Source organism: Rhinatrema bivittatum, chromosome 1 (assembly GCF_901001135.1).
Source record: "Rhinatrema bivittatum chromosome 1, aRhiBiv1.1, whole genome shotgun sequence".
Classification (NCBI taxonomy): Eukaryota; Metazoa; Chordata; class Amphibia; order Gymnophiona; family Rhinatrematidae; genus Rhinatrema; species Rhinatrema bivittatum.
Window position 1 is genome coordinate 415,015,682 of NC_042615.1, and position 21,182 is coordinate 415,036,863.

General features: G+C 44.7%; 1 protein-coding gene across 1 annotated transcript in view; it reads right to left on the minus strand.

Moving 5' to 3' along the window:
• Window positions 1-21,182, minus strand: part of DGKQ (diacylglycerol kinase theta) — a 513,416-nt gene that overhangs the window by 331,897 nt on the left and 160,337 nt on the right. Inside the window, exon 5 of the mRNA XM_029602759.1 lies at window positions 4,007-4,132. Within this exon, the coding sequence (XP_029458619.1) occupies window positions 4,007-4,132 (126 nt within the window). The remainder of the gene's footprint in view (window positions 1-4,006; window positions 4,133-21,182) is intronic.

The following is a 21,182-nucleotide window of genomic DNA, read 5'->3' on the forward strand; positions in this document are numbered from 1 at the left end:
ATGAGGTATATATGCATATACTACTTCCACTGTATGCAAATATATATCATGCATATTCACTGGGGTTGTCCTAGAAACTGGACTTGTTTGTGGAACTCCAGAACCAGAGTTGCTGTTACAGGTTCAGACTGTGCATACTGGTATTCTGCCCAGGGGCTCTGACCTGGGGGGCTAATCTCATATAAACACACACAATTATACCTGGGGGCTTGAACCCAGGAGCTTATTCCCAACATAAAGAGCCACACACAAACTTTGATTCAATACATCACAGATCCAGGTATTTAGGAAAGTGAGTTTATTTGAGCACCAGGAGGATAGAAAAAATAAAATCAGATTACACAGAAGTAATGGTAGATAACAATTGCTACACAGATATAAAAAGCTTACATTTACAAAGGATCAGCCTACACCATCACATCCAGAGCTTTCTCTCCTCTCCTCTCTCTCTGTCTCTCCTTATACACTACAAATGTGTGTGGAAAATAGTGGCGTTCCTTCCCTCTGATTTCTGATCAAAATTCAGGCACAGTTGTGTGGTCTTCATTCTCTCTCTCAGGCTTTCTCATCATAGACCTAGTGGAATAACTACGTAAACAGACTCTTGCCTGTTCGTAAACATTTCACAGTGCAAGACAGTAAACTCAGAGGTTGGCCTATGGTCTTCAAACTAGTCTGTATCTGGGTGAAAACTCTGAATCTGTATGGCCTACCCTCAGCAAAAGTAACAAAAGATGACTCCAATGGTTACCTACCCCTGAACCACCACAAAAACAACTCCTAAATGGGAAGGTGATTGGGTCAGCCCAGCAAACTGCTCATAGCAGCAATTGCCACCCCAAACAGGTTACTCCCATGCATTTTATTAAAGACAATAATTGTCACCATGCAGGTTACCACCATGTAGAAATGCTATACCTAAAGTTAATATAGTTTGCCCTTTTTCTTCATTTTAATCCTCTAGCATTTAGCAATCCACAGTGCTTATCCCATGCCCTTTTGAATTCCATTACCAATCTCATTGACACCACCTCTTTCAGGAGTGTATTCCAGGCTTCCAACACCTTCTCTGTAAAGAAATATTTCCAGATGTTGGTTCTCACGTTTCCCCCCTGGAGTTCTACAGTTTCCTTTCCAACTGAAAAAGTTTGATGCTTGTGCATATTCATTACAGGCCTGTATGCGGGTCTTGAGGACTGAAGTCAGGTGTGGAAAACATGATGAGGCATCTAGCAAAGCTCGAAGAATGGTCTAGAGACTGGTAGATAAGAATTAATCCTAAATAATGCAAACTAATGCATTTAAGCTTCAACAATCAAAGGGAAAAGTATATTGGAAGTGAAATTCTTCTAAGCACAAAAGAGGAGTGGGATCTTTGGGGTGATTGTATCTCATGATCTTAATGTGGCGAAAGTGATGGCATAAGGCAGAAAGATGCCTGGCTGCATAGAAAGAAGAATGATCAGCAGAAAAAGGGAGGTGATATTTCCCCTGTATAGGTCCCTGGTGAGACCTCACTTTGAAACAGGTGTACAATTATGGAGACTGCACCTTCAAAAGGATATAAACAGGATGGAGCTGGTCCACAGGATGGCTACTAAAATGGTCAATGGTCTTAGTTCTAAAGTATATGGGGATAGATTTAACATGTACAACCATGGAGCAAAGGAAGATAAGGGAGATATGACAGACATTTAAATAACTCAAAGGTTTCTATGCACAAGATGTGGGTCTCTATCAATGGAAAGGAGGCTCTAGAACAAGAGTTCATGGGATGAGGGCAAAAGGGGGAAGACTTAGGAATAATTTATTATTTATTGCATTTATTCAATAGCTTATGTATTCCATGCATTAAGAAAGGTGGAAGCAAGGCAAAACAATTACTGGCATGGTTAAAAGGTGAGGTGAAAGAGGCTATTTTAGTCAAAAGATCTTCATTCAAAAACTGGAAGAAGATCTTTTGTCTAAAATAGCCTCTTTCACCTCACCTTTTAACCATGCCAGTAATCTTTTTGCCTTGCTTCCACCTTTCTTAGGTCTAAGGATCCATCAGAAGAAAATAGGATAAAGCATAAGCATTGGCAAGTTAAATGTAAGACATTGATAAGAGGCTAAGAGAAAATTTGAAAAGAAGTTGGCCATAGAGGCAAAAACTCACAATAAATCTTTTTTAAAATATGTCGGAAGCAGAATGCCTGCAAGGGAGTCAGTTGGACCGTTGGATGCTCAAGGAGTTAAAGGGGCACTTAGAGAAGATAGGGCCATCACAGAAAGCTTAAACAATGGTCCAACTGACTCCCTTGCAGGCATTCTGCTTCGGACATATTTTAAAAAATATATGTTTATTGTGAGTTTTTACCTCTATGGCCAACTTCTTTTCAAATTTTCTCTTAGCCTCTTATCAATGTCTTACATTTAACTTGCCAATGCTTATGCTTTATCTTTTCTTCTGATGGATCCTTAGACCAAGGATTGGAAGAAGGTAAAAAAAAATAAAAAATTACTTTTTAGTGATTGGCACATGTAATCTTTGGGAATGTGCAAGAATAGCACTTTCTCTACGGATCTCACAATGTACGAGATCAGCATGGAGAAAGTGGAAGCCCACGGGGCCTGCACAGAGGAGGCAGCAGAATGGGCTTCAGTGTCAGTTGCAGCAATCGGCACCTCCCCAATAGCCACGCGGCAGCAGTGACAGTGGCAGCAGAGGAATGAGAGAGGTTCCGAGGTTGCTGGCAAAAGAGAGGGGGATCTGCCTTTAATGTGTGCATGTGTATGAATGGGACTCTGCCTGACTGTGTATGTGTGTAAATGCATGGGTGCCTGCCTGGGGGTCAGTGTGTGCGTGTGAGAATGACAGGGAGCTTGCCTGGGTGTGTGTGTTTGTGTGTATGTGAGGGAGCTAGTGAGTGTGAGAGCATGAGTGTGTATGAGAAAATCCAAGGGAGTAAGAGTTTGTGGGGGGGGGGGGGGTTGTGGAGGGGGAGCCTGAGAGTGTGTCAGTGTCAGTGAGAGCGAGGGGTTATGGTGGATATGTATGCATGTGACAGTGTATGTGTGAGAGAGAGAGGATAACCTCCTAATCCTCGACAATATCAGGGTGACTGGAAATCAAGAGCTCCCACAGAAAGGGACAGCAGGGGCTTTTTAAAATCCTTATTAGTTACTTTTAATTGAAGATTTAGCCAATGAAATTCAGCAACAAAAAAGTCACTAAGCAGGTAAGGTAAAGAATTATTTGTTTTTGCTTTATTAATAAATACAGTACATATATTAAAATTATAACTTTGTTATTAATTAGAGCTACAAATATCACAAAATTATGGATTTTTCTAGAAGTGACACACCACCCGAGTTATGCTTGTTTTTTTTATGAATTTTGAAACACTGAGTTCAAAAGGTTGGCCATCAATGCCTCAGACTATGGATAAAGATTCAGTACTTCAGCAGGGTCCTTGAAGTTGTCCACAGTAGAAATGATAGCCTTGGAAAGCACAGTAAAGTATGAGATCCAGTGTATGTGTGCGCGCTATACACTAAGGGGCAAATCTTTAAAGGTACGCGCGGGCGCAGATTTGTTCACGCAACCCGGCGCGAACAAATCTACGCCCGATTTTATAACATGTCAGATAAATAATTCCACCAGTGCCACCCTTTCCCCCAATAACACTCCCCTCCACCACACTCACCCTCTTCCCCTAGCCCTTCCAATTCCCCCCCCCTTTCTTGTAGATAGTTAATTTCAAGTCAGAAATTATCTCTGTTAAATAGATTTTCTGTTAAACAAATTTATACCTATATACTATTTTGGAAATCTGTTATATGTACCTAGCCAGTTTATGCATTTAATCTGTTACAATGTACCATGTCATTATAAGGCGGGCCTTAGACATCATGTTATATGTAAACCGATGTGATATGTCAAATCGAATGTCGGTATAGAAAAATAAATAAATAAATAATAAATAGATAAATAAATACAACATATTTAATAAAATGTTCATACCACAATGCCACACCATTCACATCTCATGCCCGACAGCACTTCAGACGAGCCACATGTTCGTTTGCAAACCTCACAGCGAGCACTTGAAGAAAAATTTCCCTCTCGCCAATGGTGATAGCATGTATCCTAGAAAAAAATTAAACACAGCTATAGAAGGAATTAGTGTGTCTTGAAAGACCATGTGAAAACAATGCTTGATTAATTCTTATTTTATCAGCTATTTGTTGGTATTTTAAACACATTCATGAATAAATCCAGGAAAACGTATTGCAACCAAGAAAATCTCAATCTGAGAAAAAGAAGAAAACATTAATTACCATTTACAGTCACAATCATATATTCAATCCCCATTAATATGGGAGCAAAAAGAAAAAAAGAAAAAATATGTCTACATTGCTGTCCAAATATAAACTATTTATCAATATCTTAATCACCATATCTAAAATGAAACGTTGGATTGGATTATTAGTAATAAAGGTTTCCAGGTGAATCGAATCTGTGAATATATTCTTTTTTCCCTTGTTAAGTTACTAAGCACTTAAGGGGAATTTTAGGAAAAAGGAGGCACCAAGAGATGGAATGCGTTGCTTAATTTGTAAAAATAAAAGTTCTTCATAATTGAGTTTCCCCAGATATGTCAGGAAAAATTTGAAGTCATTGACCACAAAAGTTGACATTTTTATATTAAAGTATTGTGTAAGAATCAATTGTTCATCAGAATCTAATGCAAATGTAATAAGTACAATAGCTCTAACAATATTATTCTGTGTATCTTGAAGGCGGGCAGTCAAATTTCAGCTATCAAAAGATGTCAATATATCATTTGCTCCCTCATCTTTATATTCTTTCCTCATCTCAGGAACAAAAAAGCATTTAGATAAAGTGATAATTGTCTCGTGATATCTGGAAGATCTCACATATATATTTATTAAACAATTCAATAGGTGAAATCAACCTTGAGAAGTCTAGAACAGGTAGATGTGAATCGGTTATTTAGTCTTTTGGATAGTAGAAAGACTAGGGGGCACTCCATGAAGTTAGCATGGGGCACATTTAAAACTAATCGGAGAAAGTTCTTTTTTACTCAACGCACAATTAAACTCTGGAATTTGTTGCCAGAGGATGTGGTTAGTGCAGTTAGTATAGCTGTGTTTAAAAAAGGATTGGATAAGTTCTTGGAAAGTCCATTACTTGCTATTAAGTTCACTTAGGGGCGGATTTTAAAAGGCGCGCGAATAGCCTACTTTTGTTTGCGCTCCAGGCGCAAACAAAAGTACGCTGGATTTTAGTAGATACGCGCGGAGCCACGCGTATCTGCTAAAAACCTGGATCGGCGTGCGCAAGGCTATGGATTTTGTATAGCCGGCGCGCGCCGAGCCACGCAGCCTACCCCCGTTCCCTCCAAGGCCACTCCGAAATTGGAGCGGCCTCGGAGGGAACTTTCCTTTGCCCTCCCCTCACCTTCCCCTCCCTTCCCCTACCTAACCCACCCGCCCGGCCCTGTCTAAACCCCCCCCTTACCTTTGTCGGGGGATTTACGCCTCCCTCTGGGAGGCGTAAATCCCCGCGCGCCAGCGGGCCTCCTGCGCGCCGGGCCGCGACCTGGGGGCGGGTACGGAGGGCGCGGCCACGCCCCTGGACCGCCCCGGGCCGTAGCCACGCCCCCGTACCCACCCCCAAAACGCTGCCGACACGCCCCCGAAACGCCGCGACGACCGGGCCCGCCCCCGACACGCCCGCCTCGGAGAACCCCGGGACTTACGCGAGTCCCGGGGCTCTGCGCGCGCCGGGAGGCCTATGTAAAATAGGCTTCCCGGCGCGCAGGGCCCTGCTCGTGTAAATCCGCCCGGTTTTCGGCGGATTTACGCGAGCAGGGCTCTGAAAATCCGCCCCTTAGAGAATAGCCACTGCCATTAGCAATGGTAACATGGAATAGACTTAGTTTTTGGGTACTTGCCAGGTTCTTATGGCCTGGATTGGCCACTGTTGGAAACAGGATGCTGGGCTTGATGACATTTTCCGTTTTATTCATCATTCCTTTTCTAATAATTCCCAACATTCTGTTTGCTTTTTTGACTGCCGCAGCACACTGAACCGATGATTTCAATGTGTTATCCACTATGACACCTAGATCTCTTTCTTGGGTTGTAGCACCTAATATGGAACCCAACATCGTGTAATTATAGCATGGGTTATTTTTCCCTATATGCATCACCTTGCACTTATCCACATTAAATTTCATCTGCCATTTGGATGCCCAATTTTCCAGTCTCACAAGGTCTTCCTGCAATTTATCACAATCTGCTTGTGATTTAACTACTCTGCACAATTTTGTGTCATCTGCAAATTTGATTATCTCACTCGTCGTATTTCTTTCCAGATCATTTATAAATATATTGAACAGTAAGGGTCCCAATACAGATCCCTTAGGCACTCCACTGTCTACTCCCTTCCACTGAGAACATTGCCCATTTAATCCTACTCTCTGTTTCCTGTCTTTTAGCCAGTTTGCAATCCACGAAAGGACATCGCCACCTATCCCATGACTTTTTACTTTTCCTAGAAGCCTCTCATGAGGAACTTTGTCAAACGCCTTCTGAAAATCCAAGTATACTATATCTACCGGTTCACCTTTATCCACATGTTTATTAACTCCTTCAAAAAAGTGAAGCAGATTTGTGAGGCAAGACTTGCCCTGGGTAAAGCCATGCTGACTTTGTTCCATTAAACCATGTCTTTCTATATGTTCTGTGATTTTGATGTTTAGAACACTTTCCACTATTTTTCCTGGCACTGAAGTCAGGCTAACCGGTCTGTATTTTCTCGGATCTCCCCTGGAGCCCTTTTTAAATATGGGGGTTACATTAGCTATCCTCCAGTCTTCAGGTACAGTGGATGATTTTAATGATAGGTTACAAATTTTTACTAATAGGTCTGAAATTTCATTTTTTAGTTCCTTCAGAACTCTGGGGTGTATACCATCCGGTCCAGGTGATTTACTACTCTTTAGTTTATCAATCAGGTCTACCACATCTTCTAGGCTCACTGTGATTTGGTTCAGTCCATCTGAATCATTTCCCATGAAAACCTTCTCCAGTATGGGTACCTCCCCAATATCCTCTTCAGTAAACACTGAAGAAAAGAAATCATTTAATCTTTCCGCGATGGCCTTATCTTCTATAAGTGCCCCTTTAACCTCTCGATCATCTAATGGTCCAACTGACTCCCTCACAGGCTTTCTGCTTCGGATATATTTTTTAAAGTTTTTACTGTGAGTTTTTGCCTCTACGGCCAACTTCTTTTCAAATTCTCTCTTAGCCTGTCTTATCAATGTCTTACATTTAACTTGCCAACATTTATGCATTATCCTATTTTCTTCTGTTGGATCCTTCTTCCAATTTTTGAATGAAGATCTTTTTGCTAAAATAGCTTCTTTCACCTCCCCTTTTAACCATGCTGGTAATCGTTTTGCCTTCTTTCCACCTTTCTTAATGTGTGGAATACATCTGGATTGTGCTTCTAGGATGGTATTTTTTAACAATGACCATGCCTCTTGCACACTTTTTACATTTGTAGCTGCTCCTTTCAGTTTTTTTCTAACTATTTTTCTCATTTTATCAAAGTTTCCCTTTTGAAAGTTTAGCATGAGAGCCGTGGAGTTGCTTACTGTCCCCCTTCCAGTCATTAATTCAAATTTGATTATATTATGGTCACTATTGCCAAGTGGCCCCACCGCCGTTAACTCTCTCACCAAATCCTGTGCTCCACTGAGAATTTGGTCTAAAATTGCTCCCTCTCTCATCGGTTCCTGAACTAATTGCCCCATAAAGCTATCATTTATTCCATCCAGGAACTTTATCTCTGTAGTGTGTCCCGATGATACATTTACCCAGTCAATATTGGGGTAATTGAAGTCTCCCATTATTACCGCACTACCAATTTGGTTAGCTTCCCTAATTTCTCTTAGCATTTCACTGTCAGTCTCACCATCTTGACCAGGTGGATGGTAGTATACTCCTATCACTATAGTCTTCCCCGACACACAAGGGATTTCTATCCATAAAGATTCAATTGTGCATTTAGTCTCATGTAGGATGTTTATCCTGTTGGACTCTATGCCATCCTGGACATAAAGCGCCACACCGCCTCCCGGGTGCTCCTCTCTGTCATTGCGATAAAACTCCATCATTTGGTGCCTGTCATCCTGTTCCGTCTGAAGTTGAAAAGGAACTAACTCAGACATTTCCTTCACAAAATTTATGAATGAGAGATCCTCTGGAGGAGAACGCTTTCTACTTTCAGTAGGAGAAGGTGGTGAAGGTAAGTCATCGGTGTCTGTTGAAGTATCATCACCCCAAGTATCATAAGGATCAGCAGACTGTCCTGTAGGATGAGAAGGGGGTTGGATACCTGAAGGCCCCGGGCGAGGCTCTGAAAAAAATCGAAGGAATCGCCGGAGGCACCGATGATGGCATGGAAGGCATCGGTGGCGCCAATGGATGTATCGACACCGATGGATGAATCGGTGACGAGGGACGTATTGGCATCGATGGCTGAGGTAAAACCCCCGATGGAGGAATGTGGAATGGTGTTTCTCCTCCCGATGAAGCCGTCCTCGGGGAGGGCATCGGAGACCCAGGATCCATCTGAGGAAGGGCGGCCATCAGCGCCTCCATCCTGGACAGCAGCGGTGCCAGCGCTGCCAGAATCGGGTCTGACAAGTTCCACAAACGGTGCCGGTGTCAGAGGAACCTGGAGACGTTGCATCGCCTTGTCAATGGCCTCCTGAACCAGCCGGTCCAGTTCTTCTCGGAGACCTGGAGCAAGCAGCCCCGGCTCCGGAACAGAAGAGGGAGGCAGAGGCACAGCCAGAGGGACCACCTTTACAAGCGGAATCGCGGATCCCAAACCCCGATCGGGTGAGGAAGGCCTCGATGACCCGGTCGCAGGAATGGTCGGTGCCTTTCCTGGACAGGGCTTCTTCGACGGTGGCTCGGCCGATGACTTCGCTCCCTCGACGGTCCAAGTCTTGCGATGTCAATGTCTCTCCCTGCGATCCCCTCGATCCTGAGGGGGGGTAGCGGGTGTCGATGGCTGTGAAGACGTCGATGGTGGTCGGTCACCGGTCGGTGGTCGATGCTGGCGCGAAGTCAACGGTGCTGGTTCCGATGACGTCGATGCAACGGACGGAGTCGGGTCTGAGTACGGAAGAGGAGTTCCATCTTCTCCATTCTGGCTTTGCGACCTTTTGGTGTCATGAGGGCACATTTGGTGCAGGTCAGGACATTGTGCTCATGGCCTAAACACATTACACAGACTCCATGGGGGTCTGTGATAGACATGGTGCAAGTACAGTCCGGGCACCGACGGAACCCTGTCACCAAGGCCATTGAAAAAAATCGAGCTGCTGTACAGTCGACGGCCAGTAGGCCGCAAGGGCCAAACTCGACGGTAATCGACAGAAAAATGGAAAAAAACTTACCGGAGTACCACAGTCGAAGAAAAGTTAGAGGAGGGACCCCTGTGGGGCAATTTAACTTTAAATAATTCCGTGAGAAAAATTCCTGTCAGGAATCACTTTAGAGCTCCTAAACCGCGAGGCTACTGCTGCGCGGAAAAAAGAAAACTGAAGGGGGACCCCCTGCTGGCTGCAGGGTTAGTGCCATGCTGGGCATGCCCAGTAGGGGCCAGTCAAAGTTCTTGAAACTTTGACAGAAGTTTTCCATGATTGGGCTCCATCCTGATGATGTCACCCATATGTGAGTACTACCATCCTGCTTGTCCTGTGAGAAAGTTGGTTGTTGGGGATGAGGAGGAAGAGTGGGACAAAATTTGGGTGGATGCTTCATGATGCTCAAGGGCGGTGCCTTCCCGTCTAAAATTGATTAACTCAAGCTCATCTGATACTTGTTGGAGAGCTTGTGGATTGAAGGAGAATCTTTCACATATTTTTTATTTTTGCCCTGTGGTTAGGGGTTATTGGGAGGATATATCAGGAGCAATCCAATTAGTGATGTCTGTCGGGTTGCCTGATGGCCAGGGGAGATAGATGTTTGTGAATGTCGGGGTTTGATTTTGAAGTTAATGGCAGTTGGGAGTGAGTTTTTCTAAGACTATGGGGGCAGAAGAATGTGAAAGAATGGAAAAGTGAAATTCTTCAATGAATGGAACTGAAGGCTTTGTGAGCAAACTCAGTCTGTTCACAATTTTTTGAAACCTGCTTTCCAGCTCTATGTGCCCAGAAATGAGGAAGTTGGAAGGGTTTCCAGAATTAGAGCTCTCTGGGCCTGAATAGATGGTCTATCCTGTATGTGGGTTTACTGATTTAATATTTTTTGTTTTTTTATTTCCTTTATTTTAGTTTTTTAGTTTTTTATCTTTATGTATTTTGGAGTTTTCTAAATTTAAGATTTTGTATTGGATATCTTATAGTTAATGGGTTTTTTTTCATATTGTATACTCCATATATAATTTTGAGGGGTTATTTGTGGTTATTCTACAAAAAGTGTGCTTAATGTTTAGCTCTCTGAGGGGAGGGGTAGGGGTTGGGTTAAAAAAAAAAAAAAAAGAGGTCAAAAGCAATAATAAGAGTGGTTTTGGTGGTTAGTATTGTTCTAGTTTCTATAAGTGTGTGTAGTTTTTGATGTTTGTATGTGATATATAGTTAATAAAGAGTTATAAACAAAAAAAAATTTGCCTCCTCTCTTGGACCTGCAGAGATGCATGAAACTTAGGCCAATGGGAATCTAATATAATTTATTTTTTGATAGTTCAAAAAGAAAAACAGATTCCAAAGTGTCCTGCTTTTCTAATAATGGTTTTAAAGCCAATCATTTTTCCTGTTCTAGGAGCAGATACATTACAATCTCTAAACAATAAAATTATAAATAAAACAATTAGGCTATCACCTGTACCTGGAGTAGTCAACTGATAAACAGTTAACTAGCATTTTAGTTCAGTAACAGTTATATTTAAAAAAAAAAAAAAAAATAAGCACAGACAAGACTAAAGGTAAGACACATTTTCAAATAAAGGTAATTTGGTTGCTGATTAGCAAAAGCAAGTTTACTTACTGTAAACGGTGTTTTCCATAGATAGCAGATGAAATAGACATGCTGTCTGGGTACTTCCTCCGTGCCATTAGGTGGCGGAGCTCTCTAAGATAACCCAAAGTCTTCGGTGAGGAGTTCCTCCCTGCATGCCACCATGCCTCCTTGAGGCTCCTCAGTCTGTGTCAAAGCAAGATGAAATGCAATGCCAGAAATGTCCGGGGAAGTGGGTGGGTCAGCATGGCTAATTCATCTGCTATCTACGGAAAAAGCAAATGTTGCTTACCTGATGTAACAGGTGTTCTCACAGGACAGCAGGATGTTAGTCCTCACAAATGGGTGACATCGAGGATGGAGCCCTGTACGGAAAACTTTTCTGTCAAAGTTTCAACAAGCTTTGACTGACACTGGCACACTGGGTGCACTGAGCATGCCCAGCCTGCAATTATCCCTGTGAGCCACAGGTGTCTCCCTCAGTCTCGTCTTATAGCTAAAAAGCGCAAGCGAAACTAAAATAAAAGTATACAGACCCAACTCCGCGGGGTGGCGGGCGGGTTTCGTGAGGACTAACATCCTGCTGTCCTGTGAGAACACCTGTTACATCAGGTAAGCAACATTTGCTTTCTCACAGGACAAGCAGGATGGTAGTCCTCACAAATGGGTGAGTACCGAGCTGAGGATGCCCGGGAATGCACCAGATACACCGCAGATGCGCAAAGGCGTAACGACTGAGGTGGAAATGGGAACGGAGGGCATCCGCAACACCATAATGGGTTCGTGGAAGGATGTTGGGTAGTGAATTGAAAAAAGTAAGAGTAGGCGGACTGGCCAAACATGGAGCATGCCGGCTAGTCAATGTAAGCAATAATAGGCTGCGAAGGTATGGAGAGGACTCCAGGCTGCAACCTGATAAAAAAGTACAAGCAGCAGTAACCAAAGGGAAGCTGTTAAGGCTAAGACGGACACAACAGTATGTGGATACCCACAGTGTTGTAGTGAAATGTCTGCTTGTTGGTAGGAAAGGAAATATAGACCACTTAATCAGAAGGATTAGGTCTGTGTGGCCACTGGAAGTAGCAGCTTGACCCTTGCATGAAGGAAAGAGTCAAGTGGAATTCACATGGAATGCAGTGCAATGTAGATAGAATGTAAGCGCAGCATTACTGTCCAGGAATGTGGAAAACCCAGTCTCTTCCTAGGGCGAGAGAGAGAGGTTAGGAAAAATTAATAGAGTATTTCCTGAGGAAAGGAGATACAACATCTACCTGAAAAGGATAGAAAGTTGAATGCGTAGAACTACTCAGTGGCAGAGGAACGGAGTCAGGTGAGTATGGAAAGAGTGCATAACTCACGGACCCTGCTGGCAGGAATGACATTAAGAGGGAAAGAAGTTCCCTTGCCAAACTGTGGAAGAGAGGAATGGAAAGGCTCAAACGTAGAATGTATGAGACTTATAAGGAGAATATATATGTTCATTCCGTGATTAGAGAAATAGAGGCGGCTTGATCAGTGGATAATCCATGGTAAGCCGACTCAGAGAGGATTACCGAAAATGGGAACCCAACTCCCAAAACGATACACCTCCTAAGAGAAAGGTGTATCTATGTGGAGGATGTCTGGAGAACAGAATCCGAGGGAGTAAGAAAAAATGGTGGAAAAGTAAAAGGGGTAATACCTCTTTTTTTTTTTTTTTTTTTTTTAGCGTCAGGAGGTAAAGCCTGCCATATTAAACGGCAAGATTTATGTTTAGAAGGTTTTGTGACGCTACCAGAACCTAAGAACATCAGTAAGTCTATGATTTGGGACTGACTGGTGAGAGAATAAAAGGTTACTGATATGATGGATTGAGAAGTATGGGAAAGCATACTGATCTCAGTCAGGGAGTGGGGAAAAGAATACTGAACCCCATCCCAGTTCAACATTAGAAGAATGCTGGCTACGAGAGGCAGCAGAAGAGATATATTGAAGAGGCCTTTGATGGAAGAAAAGGCATCTAAGGGAACGCATAGGAAACATGTGCAGGGAGCAGAACCTGTGCATCGTATGGAATGATGCAGACGCCGAGGAAAGTTTAGTTAAACTCAGCGTTAAAAGATTTGCCCTGTACACATGTAATTGAGACCATTCGAGAGGATAGAACCTACGTGGAGAAGGTCTGATAGAGCGTTCATTAAATCTCTTAGATATGTGGCCCAAGGACGCATGAAGTGAACAAGGGCCAAGGGTAGAGCTGCGCAGCTGTCTAGCAGAGCAGCTAAGAGGTAATGCGTGCTTATGAGTTGGAAAGCACATTGTCCCTATGCTGTCTGTCTGTATGCACAAAGAATTGTTGCAAAAGCAGTATTGGAAGGCATAAGGGCATAACTCATGGGTGCAACGTCCAGGAAGTTTATGAGAAACTATGCTGGAGTGCAATAGATGCATAATGGGTTGACAGCTTTCAGGAGAAACTTTATAACCCTAAGGAATTGCGAGCATGAGTCGAAGGAGACTAGGTCCTAGTTCGAACTGGGATAAGAATCAGGGACGAAAGCAATGAAACCACTTAGGTCCATTGAGTATAGAATGTCACTGAATATAACCCATAGCAGTTTTGAATTATGAGAAAAATGCATAGTGGGAAGAAACCCCATAGCCCAACCATGAAAAGTTGAAAGGCTGAGGTTATGGAAAATATGCGCAGGGACATATAACAATGTATCAGAATGTCTGTGCGCATGCTGGACAAGAGGGTCTTAAGACTGTGGTGTCCAGAAGTGTTACAGAAGGGATTTATGGCAGTGACAGTAATCCCAGTTAGTAAATGTATAGTGAGTCCTGAAAAAAGTGAGAGCTCCTTGCATGTACTGAAAGTGGTTAGCAGTAGTCTATGCAAGGAAAGTGAATGATGTTACACTCCGCAGAGAAAACAGCATTCACCAACAGTGATGCAAGAGACAGTTCACTTACCGAAGCTGGTGCCAGCGGCAGAGCTTGGGGTTGTAATGTTGACTCACCATAAAGCACATAGAAACATTAAAATAATGTGCTTACTGCAGTATGGAGTGATGGTAACCAAAGATACCATTGTACCTGTGACGTCTAAAGAAAGTTGGATTTTCTTAGGTCCAGGATGTGCGGAGAGTAACTATTTTCTGTTAAAAGAAAGAATAGTGCAATTAAAACTCCCCAACCCCCCTCCCTTCTCCCCTCTGCACTTCGTAGCGCCTGGGGGAGTGTACCGGGACTTTGGTACAAGGTGGGGTGGCCGCTCTGATATCTGACCAGATGGGAGACCAGGAGGTGTCCCAATGGAGGATATCATGTAGGCTCCTGCAGGTGTGTGAGCGGTAAGTGGTACCCGCATTTCTGTATGCTGTACAAGGAGACACTGAGACCTGTGGCCAGGCCTCAAGGTGGACTTGTACATGGGGCAATGGTTGCTGAATCTCATGTTTAGCAGATCAGCCAATGCAGCTGGACCTTGGTTGGAAGGGAACCAAGAGTCAGAGCATTGGTCGGCACAGGGACTTGTTACTGACAAGAGAAGAAGCCCTGCTGCAATCCCAAGAAGATAGAGGGGTTCTCCTGATATTGTGGCTAACATAGCTAACATAGCGATATGTGACACTAATACAGTTCTAAAAGGCACATGACCCAGAACTTTTCGAACCACGGTCCGAATGGGAGAACACAACTCTATGGGAATGCCGCCGAAGCGGGTACTTACCATCCGACGTGGATCGCCGCAAGACGAGCCGGTGAAGATTGTTGACTCCGACGGTCTCCGGAGTCCTCGAGGGTAAGGCCGGGGACGTAAACGTCCATCTCGCTCTGAAACCCGGTCTGGTGGCACAGGTACAGAGGAGACAGGCCAGGCGTGAGTGGCGTTTAGACTGCTAAGTGTAACAGATGGCCATAGTCCCACACCACTTGACGGTGGGGCACGCCAGGAACAGAGGAGCCCTAACGGAACTCATGTTCCCTTCCCTCGTCCCAGCGGCTCGATGTGTCGTGACGCCAATGCAGAAGCTGTCGGACCTGGATCCGGAAGTTCTGGATCACCAAGGACTGCCAAAACTGTAGGAACAGTGCTGATGGCAGTGGTGATGTCGCTCTGCCCGAGCGTTGTCCAGCCTGGAGAAGGATGGCACCGATGTGCTGGATGGCGTCAGCGGCGGACGATCACGATGTCGGCGATGATGGGTGCCACGGTGCTCGGCCCGGTCTTTCCCCAGCGCCGAGATGGAAGCCCTCGTCGTCCTGGAAGGCGATCGATGACGAACTGTCAGCACGCCTGCTCTGCTCCTGACACAATGGAGTGTCTTAAGCTAATACGGGGCTTAAAAAAGAACCCAAAGCGTGGAGCAATGTGAGGAGGCGAGGGTATTATGTGGCGGTGCTATGTCGGTATTGACGATATTGAAGGCAACCTAAGGGGCTTCGAGGATATCATCAAAATGGGTATAAAAAATCGTCGATGACTGGCCAGGAGAATGATGACAGTGACGGGCACTGACAGCAGTGGCATAGGTATCTTTGAAACGATGTGGAATCGAATAATCGAAAAACATTGCCGTTATTGAAAAAGATACCGGCATCGACTGAGTCGAAGTCGAATCAATAGGGCGTCAAGGACACCGAAGGAAAACGGAGGTGTCGAGGGCATCGATGCATGGAGGCGGGCATTTATGCCGTTTGTGGCATGGCCACGGGCATCAACTATAGGGCCACAGACGTTGACGGTATCGATTTGGACAGACTCAGATTTCCAAGTGTACATGGCATTGGTGCCCCAGACACGTGTGTCGGTGGCATCGATATGGACACGTATGGAATCGATGGCATGGATCTCCCAGTCGATGAATTCCATCCCGGCATCAACGCCAGTCCTGGAATCGGTATGGGCATCGATGCCAGCCATAAGGCTGGCATTGGCATCAACGCCCATCCACGGAATCGAGCCGGCATGGATACCCACCGATGGGACCCACCTGGGCATCGAATTTCACCGATGGGAGCAGCCTGGCATCGACTGCCCTCGATGGATGCATTCTAACATAGATGCCCATGGATGAAACACCTGGGCATCGGTGTCCATCGATGCAAAAGGACCTGGCACCAATGCCATCGACGGACGACCATCCGGCACCAATGCCATCGACGGACAAGCCATCCGGCACCGATGTCCATCGATGGGGACCATCCGGCACCGATGTCCACCGATGGGGACCATCCGGCATCGATGCCCACCGACGAATCGATGTGGCACCGATGCCCACCGATGGAAAAGGGCTGGACATCGGTGGGGAGGATGGGGCATCGATGGCATCCCCAAAAGGGGGGGTGGCATCGATGAAGTGACCCTGGGATCGTTAAAAAGTGTCTCGGGCAGCGGTGGCGGCGACCCGAATATGCATGGCAGTGACTAACAGCGTGTGCGTCAATGGCATGCATCCAGGTAGGGACGGCACCGAGGAAGCCCAAGGAAAAAAAACAGTGCGTAGGAGGAAAAAGCCTGGTAGCACTGAAAAGCAAAAAACATGGATAAAGGCATCAGGGCACCGTGGGGGGGAGGGGCGCTGATGACATATAAAAGCCCAGGGCGGTTTAGGAGGGTCCCAGTGTAGCGATAGGGTATCGACTGCGTGAGGGTACCAGGGAACGAAGGACTTGAAGCTACAGAGGTCCTAAAGTTAAGGAAAAAATCCCTACCCCACTAGCATAAGCAAGCAGTGTCACAGAGATACTCGCAAGCTGTTTAAAGCTAACTGAAAAATGGGGGAAGGGAAGGCTTCAGTCAGTTAACAGCCTTAAGATAGTGACAGAAACCGACCGAAAAATAAGAATTAGTACTCACCGAGCGACGTAAAAACGTACGCGGAGGGAGACCTGTGCAGGGAAAAGTGTTTTTTGAAGTGAAAAGTTAAGTGTTTCCATGAGGTAATTAGTTAAAAAAAATCCTCACAGAGCTCCAACCGCTATGCTGACCGCAGAGCGGAAAAAAGAAGACTGAGGGAGACACCTGTGGCTCACAGGGATAATTGCAGGCTGGGCATGCTCAGTGCACCCAGTGTGCCAGTGTCAGTCAAAGCTTGTTGAAACTTTGACAGAAAAGTTTTCCGTACAGGGCCCCATCCTCGATGTCACCCATTTGTGAGGACTACCATCCTGCTTGTCCTGTGAGAACACCGTTTACGGTAAGCAAACTTGCTTTTTTCCCATAGATAAGCAGCTGAATTGGCCATGCTGTCTGGGAGTCCCCAGCTGAAGTATTGAGCGTGTAAGCCTTTGTAAGTAGTTCTAGAACAGTTATGGCTCAATACTATAAGAGAGGCAGACAGTTCTTATAAGTGAGTTGAAGTAGAAGTGTTCTTGCTAAGATTATCCGCCCCATCTTTGCATCCTCTTTCGTTTGTTTGTCTAAACAATAATGGGATGTGAAGGTGTGCAGCGAGGACCATGTGGCTGCTTTACAGATATCTGAGATAGATACATCACAGAGATGTGCAAATGAAGTAGCCATAGCTCGCACATGATGGGCTTTGGGTGTGGAAGGTAGGGATTCCGAACGTTTTTGATAGCAGAAACGTATACAGTTAGAAAGCCAGGATGATAATGTCCGTTTAGAAACAGAAAGTCCTGGTGCGTTTAGTTTGAAAGAGAGGAAGAGTTGTGAGATTCTGTTAGAGTGAGTGCGCAAGCGCCCGTTTGCAGTCCAAAGTGTGGAGGCGCCGTTCGCTGTCATTTGCGTGTGGCTTGGGATGAAAAGTCGGCAAGGTTATGGTTTGGTTCAAGTGAAAGGGGGATACCACTTTTGGAAGAAAGGTAGGATGTGTACGTAGCGTAACTTTGTTGTGGTAGAATTCAAGGTAAGGTGGGTAGTGCACCAAGGCCTGGAGTTCACTGATATGCCTTGCAGATATGAGGGCGACTAAAAATAGCACCTTCCAGGATAGGTATCTAGGGTGACAGCTGTCTATCGGTTCGAAAGGTGGTAGCATGAGTTGTTCCAGACCTGGGTTGACATCCCATGGTACTGGTGGCTTAAGGGGAGTTGCAGATGACAGACTATCTATTCCCCATTGAGAGGAGTGTGATAAGTTGCTATGGCACTGAGGTGAACACGAAGAGAGAAAGTGGCGAGTCCCTGAGTGTAAAGTAAGTAAAGGTAAGTAAGAAGACATTCTGGTGGACACGTGAGTGAATCTGTGTCTATTGAGGAACACCAGGATGCGTAACGCACCCATTTGCGTTGGTAGTTCAGCCGCATTGATGGTTTTCTAAACGTTATTATAATATCTTCCAATTGAGGTGAGATATTTAGATTTTGGAACGTGACCCTTTCAATCTCCATGCAGTGAGATTCAGTGATGCGTGAAGGGGATGGAGCATTGATCCTCGTTGTTGGGTGAGGAGGATGGGGGTGCTCCCTAGAGGAATTGGTTTGCAGATAGACAGTTGAACTAGGTAGCTGTACCATGGTTGATGTGGCCATGTTGGAGCGATGAGATGCAACCTGTCTTCGATGCATCTCTGTATTGTGCGAGAAATAAGGGGAATTTATTTATTTATTTAAATTCTTTTAATATACCGATGCTCAAGACCAGGTCTTATCGTACCGGTTTACAATGAACCAGGGGGAAAAAACCAGTTAACCATGGAAGCAAGAAATTACATTATAACAGGGAATGTGGAACTTGGTTGTTAGAGTAAAGGATAGGTTAAACAATTTCTAACTGGAGAAAAAGCAAATAAGCAGAAAACTTAAGTGCTTACATGGTAAGCATTATATACAAAATTACATTGTGTGTAATATTAGGCAGGTTATATTAAAGTGCAGTTAGCCGAGAAACAGTTCCTTTTTTGAGTTGCTGAAGGAGGACGCAACCGCGGGGTATGTAACTGAGGGGGTGATCCTGCGGTTTCTTCAGGGGTATGCTTGGGCGAACAGCCAAGTTTTTAATTTTTTTCTGAAAGTGATATGGCAATGTTCCTGGCGGAGATCTGGCGGGAGAGAGTTCCAGTGATGCGGACCGGCAGTTGATAGTGCACGTTTTTCTATGGTGTTGTGGAGAACGGACTTTTTTGGGGGAACCTGGAGGGAATCTCTGTATGCAGATCTGGTGGGTCTTGCAGAGGCGTGTGGTTTGAAGGGTATGGTAAGTTGGAGTGAGGATTCCTGAAATAAGGTTTTGTGGATAATAGTAAGTGTCTTGAAGAGAATTCTGTAGCGAATGGGTAGCCAGTGGAGTATTTTTAGAATCGGGGTGATGTGGTCCATGCGGCGAGAGTTTGTGAGGATCCTGGCTGCAGCGTTTTGCAGCATTTGAAGAGGTTTGGTAGAAGAGGCCGGGAGACCTAGCAATAAAGCATTACAATAGTCAATCTTTGAGAATATTATGGCTTGAAGGACCGAACGGTAGTCGTGGAAGTGTAGAAGAGGTCTTAACTGTTTTAGTACCTGTAGTTTATAAAAACCTTCTTTGGTGGTGCTGTTGATGAATTTTTTGAGGTTCATTCTGGAGTCTAGGAATGCCCCCAGGTCTCTCACTTGACTTGTTAGTAGTGTATTGGTATTGAAGGCTAGCGGGTTATTATCATTGGGGGAAATGATTAGCAGTTCAGTCTTGGAAGTATTGAGTTCGAGGCAGAGACTTGTGAGAAGGAGGTTGATGGCGTGGAGGCAGCTATTCCAGTAGTTTAGGGTGTCTGAAACTGGATCCTTGATGGGGATTAGGATCTGCACATCGTCTGCATAGATGAAGTATGTGAGGTTGAGATTATTGAGGAGTTGGCATAGGGGGAGAAGATATATGTTGAATAGGGTCGGCGAGAGTGAGGAACCCTGGGGAACTCCTTGTTTGGCAGCTACAGGGTGAGACTCTTTGTTGATTATTTTAACTTTATAGTATCTGTCGCTTAGAAAGGATTTTAACCAGAGGAGTGCAGCCCCTGAAATGCCTATTTCCATCAGACGGTTGATGAGGATTGTGTGGTTAACTGTGTCGAACACTGCCGAGATGTCTAGCAGGGCTAGTAAGTATGATTGACCTTTGTCGAGACCCAACAGGATGTTGTCTGTTAATGAGAGTAGGAGAGATTCTGTATTTCTGCGTTTCCTGAATCCGAATTGCGATGGATATAGTATGTTGTGGGATTCGAGGTAGTCAGTGAGTCTAGTATTGACCAGCTTTTCCATTAGCTTGGCTATGAAAGGTAGGTTAGCGGTAGGGCGAAAATTTGTGGGGTTAGATGGGTCCAAGTTGGGTTTTTTTAGTAATGGTTTCAGCGAGGCTGTTTTTAAAGCATCCGGGACAGTACCATTTGAGAGTGAGCAGTTTATGATGTCGGCCAAAGGTTTGGCGATGATGTTAGGGATTGTGAGAAGGAGTTTGGTCGGGATTTGGTCTATAGGGTGCGAAGAGGGCTTCATTTTCTTGATGATAGATTCTATTTCCAGGGATGATGTAGTATCAAAAGATTCTAGAGACCGTTTGTGTGTCAATGGGGCATGGTTTTGGTCAGGAGGAGGCTGGGAGTTGGGAATGGGGTTGGAAGATAGTAGCGGGATAAGTAAATTTTTTATTTTGTTGTCGAAGAAGACTGCCAGCTCAGAGGATTTGTTTTGTGCTTCTTCTTCCGGGATGACTGGAGGAATAGGGGTGGTGAGTGTGGCAACATATGAGAAGAGAGTTTTTGGATCATACAGGAAGCCGTGTATTTTTTTTGGCGTAGAAGTCCCTTTTGGTACGAAGAATAGTGGCCCTATAGTAGCTCATTGTGGTTTTGTAGGAGGCCCTTGCAGTGGTGGTGGGATTCTTCCGCCATTGTTGTTCTTTGTGTTGAAGGTTTTGTTTAAGTGTTCTTAATTCTGATGAGAACCAGGGTTTTTTGTTAGTACGGGCAGGATTAATATGTTTGGATGTCAAGGGGCATAATTTATCAGCTGCTGCGTGGGTGATAGTTAGCCAGGAGTTCATGGCGGTGTCCGCATTTGTGAGGTCCAGGTTAGTTAATTCCTTGGTGAGCGTGTTGCTGAGAGCATCCATGGAGCATGTTTTTATAAATTGGATCGTGGATTTGGTGATGTTGGTGGTGGGTTTTTTCTTTATGGATATTTCGGTTTCAATAATCGAGTGATCTGA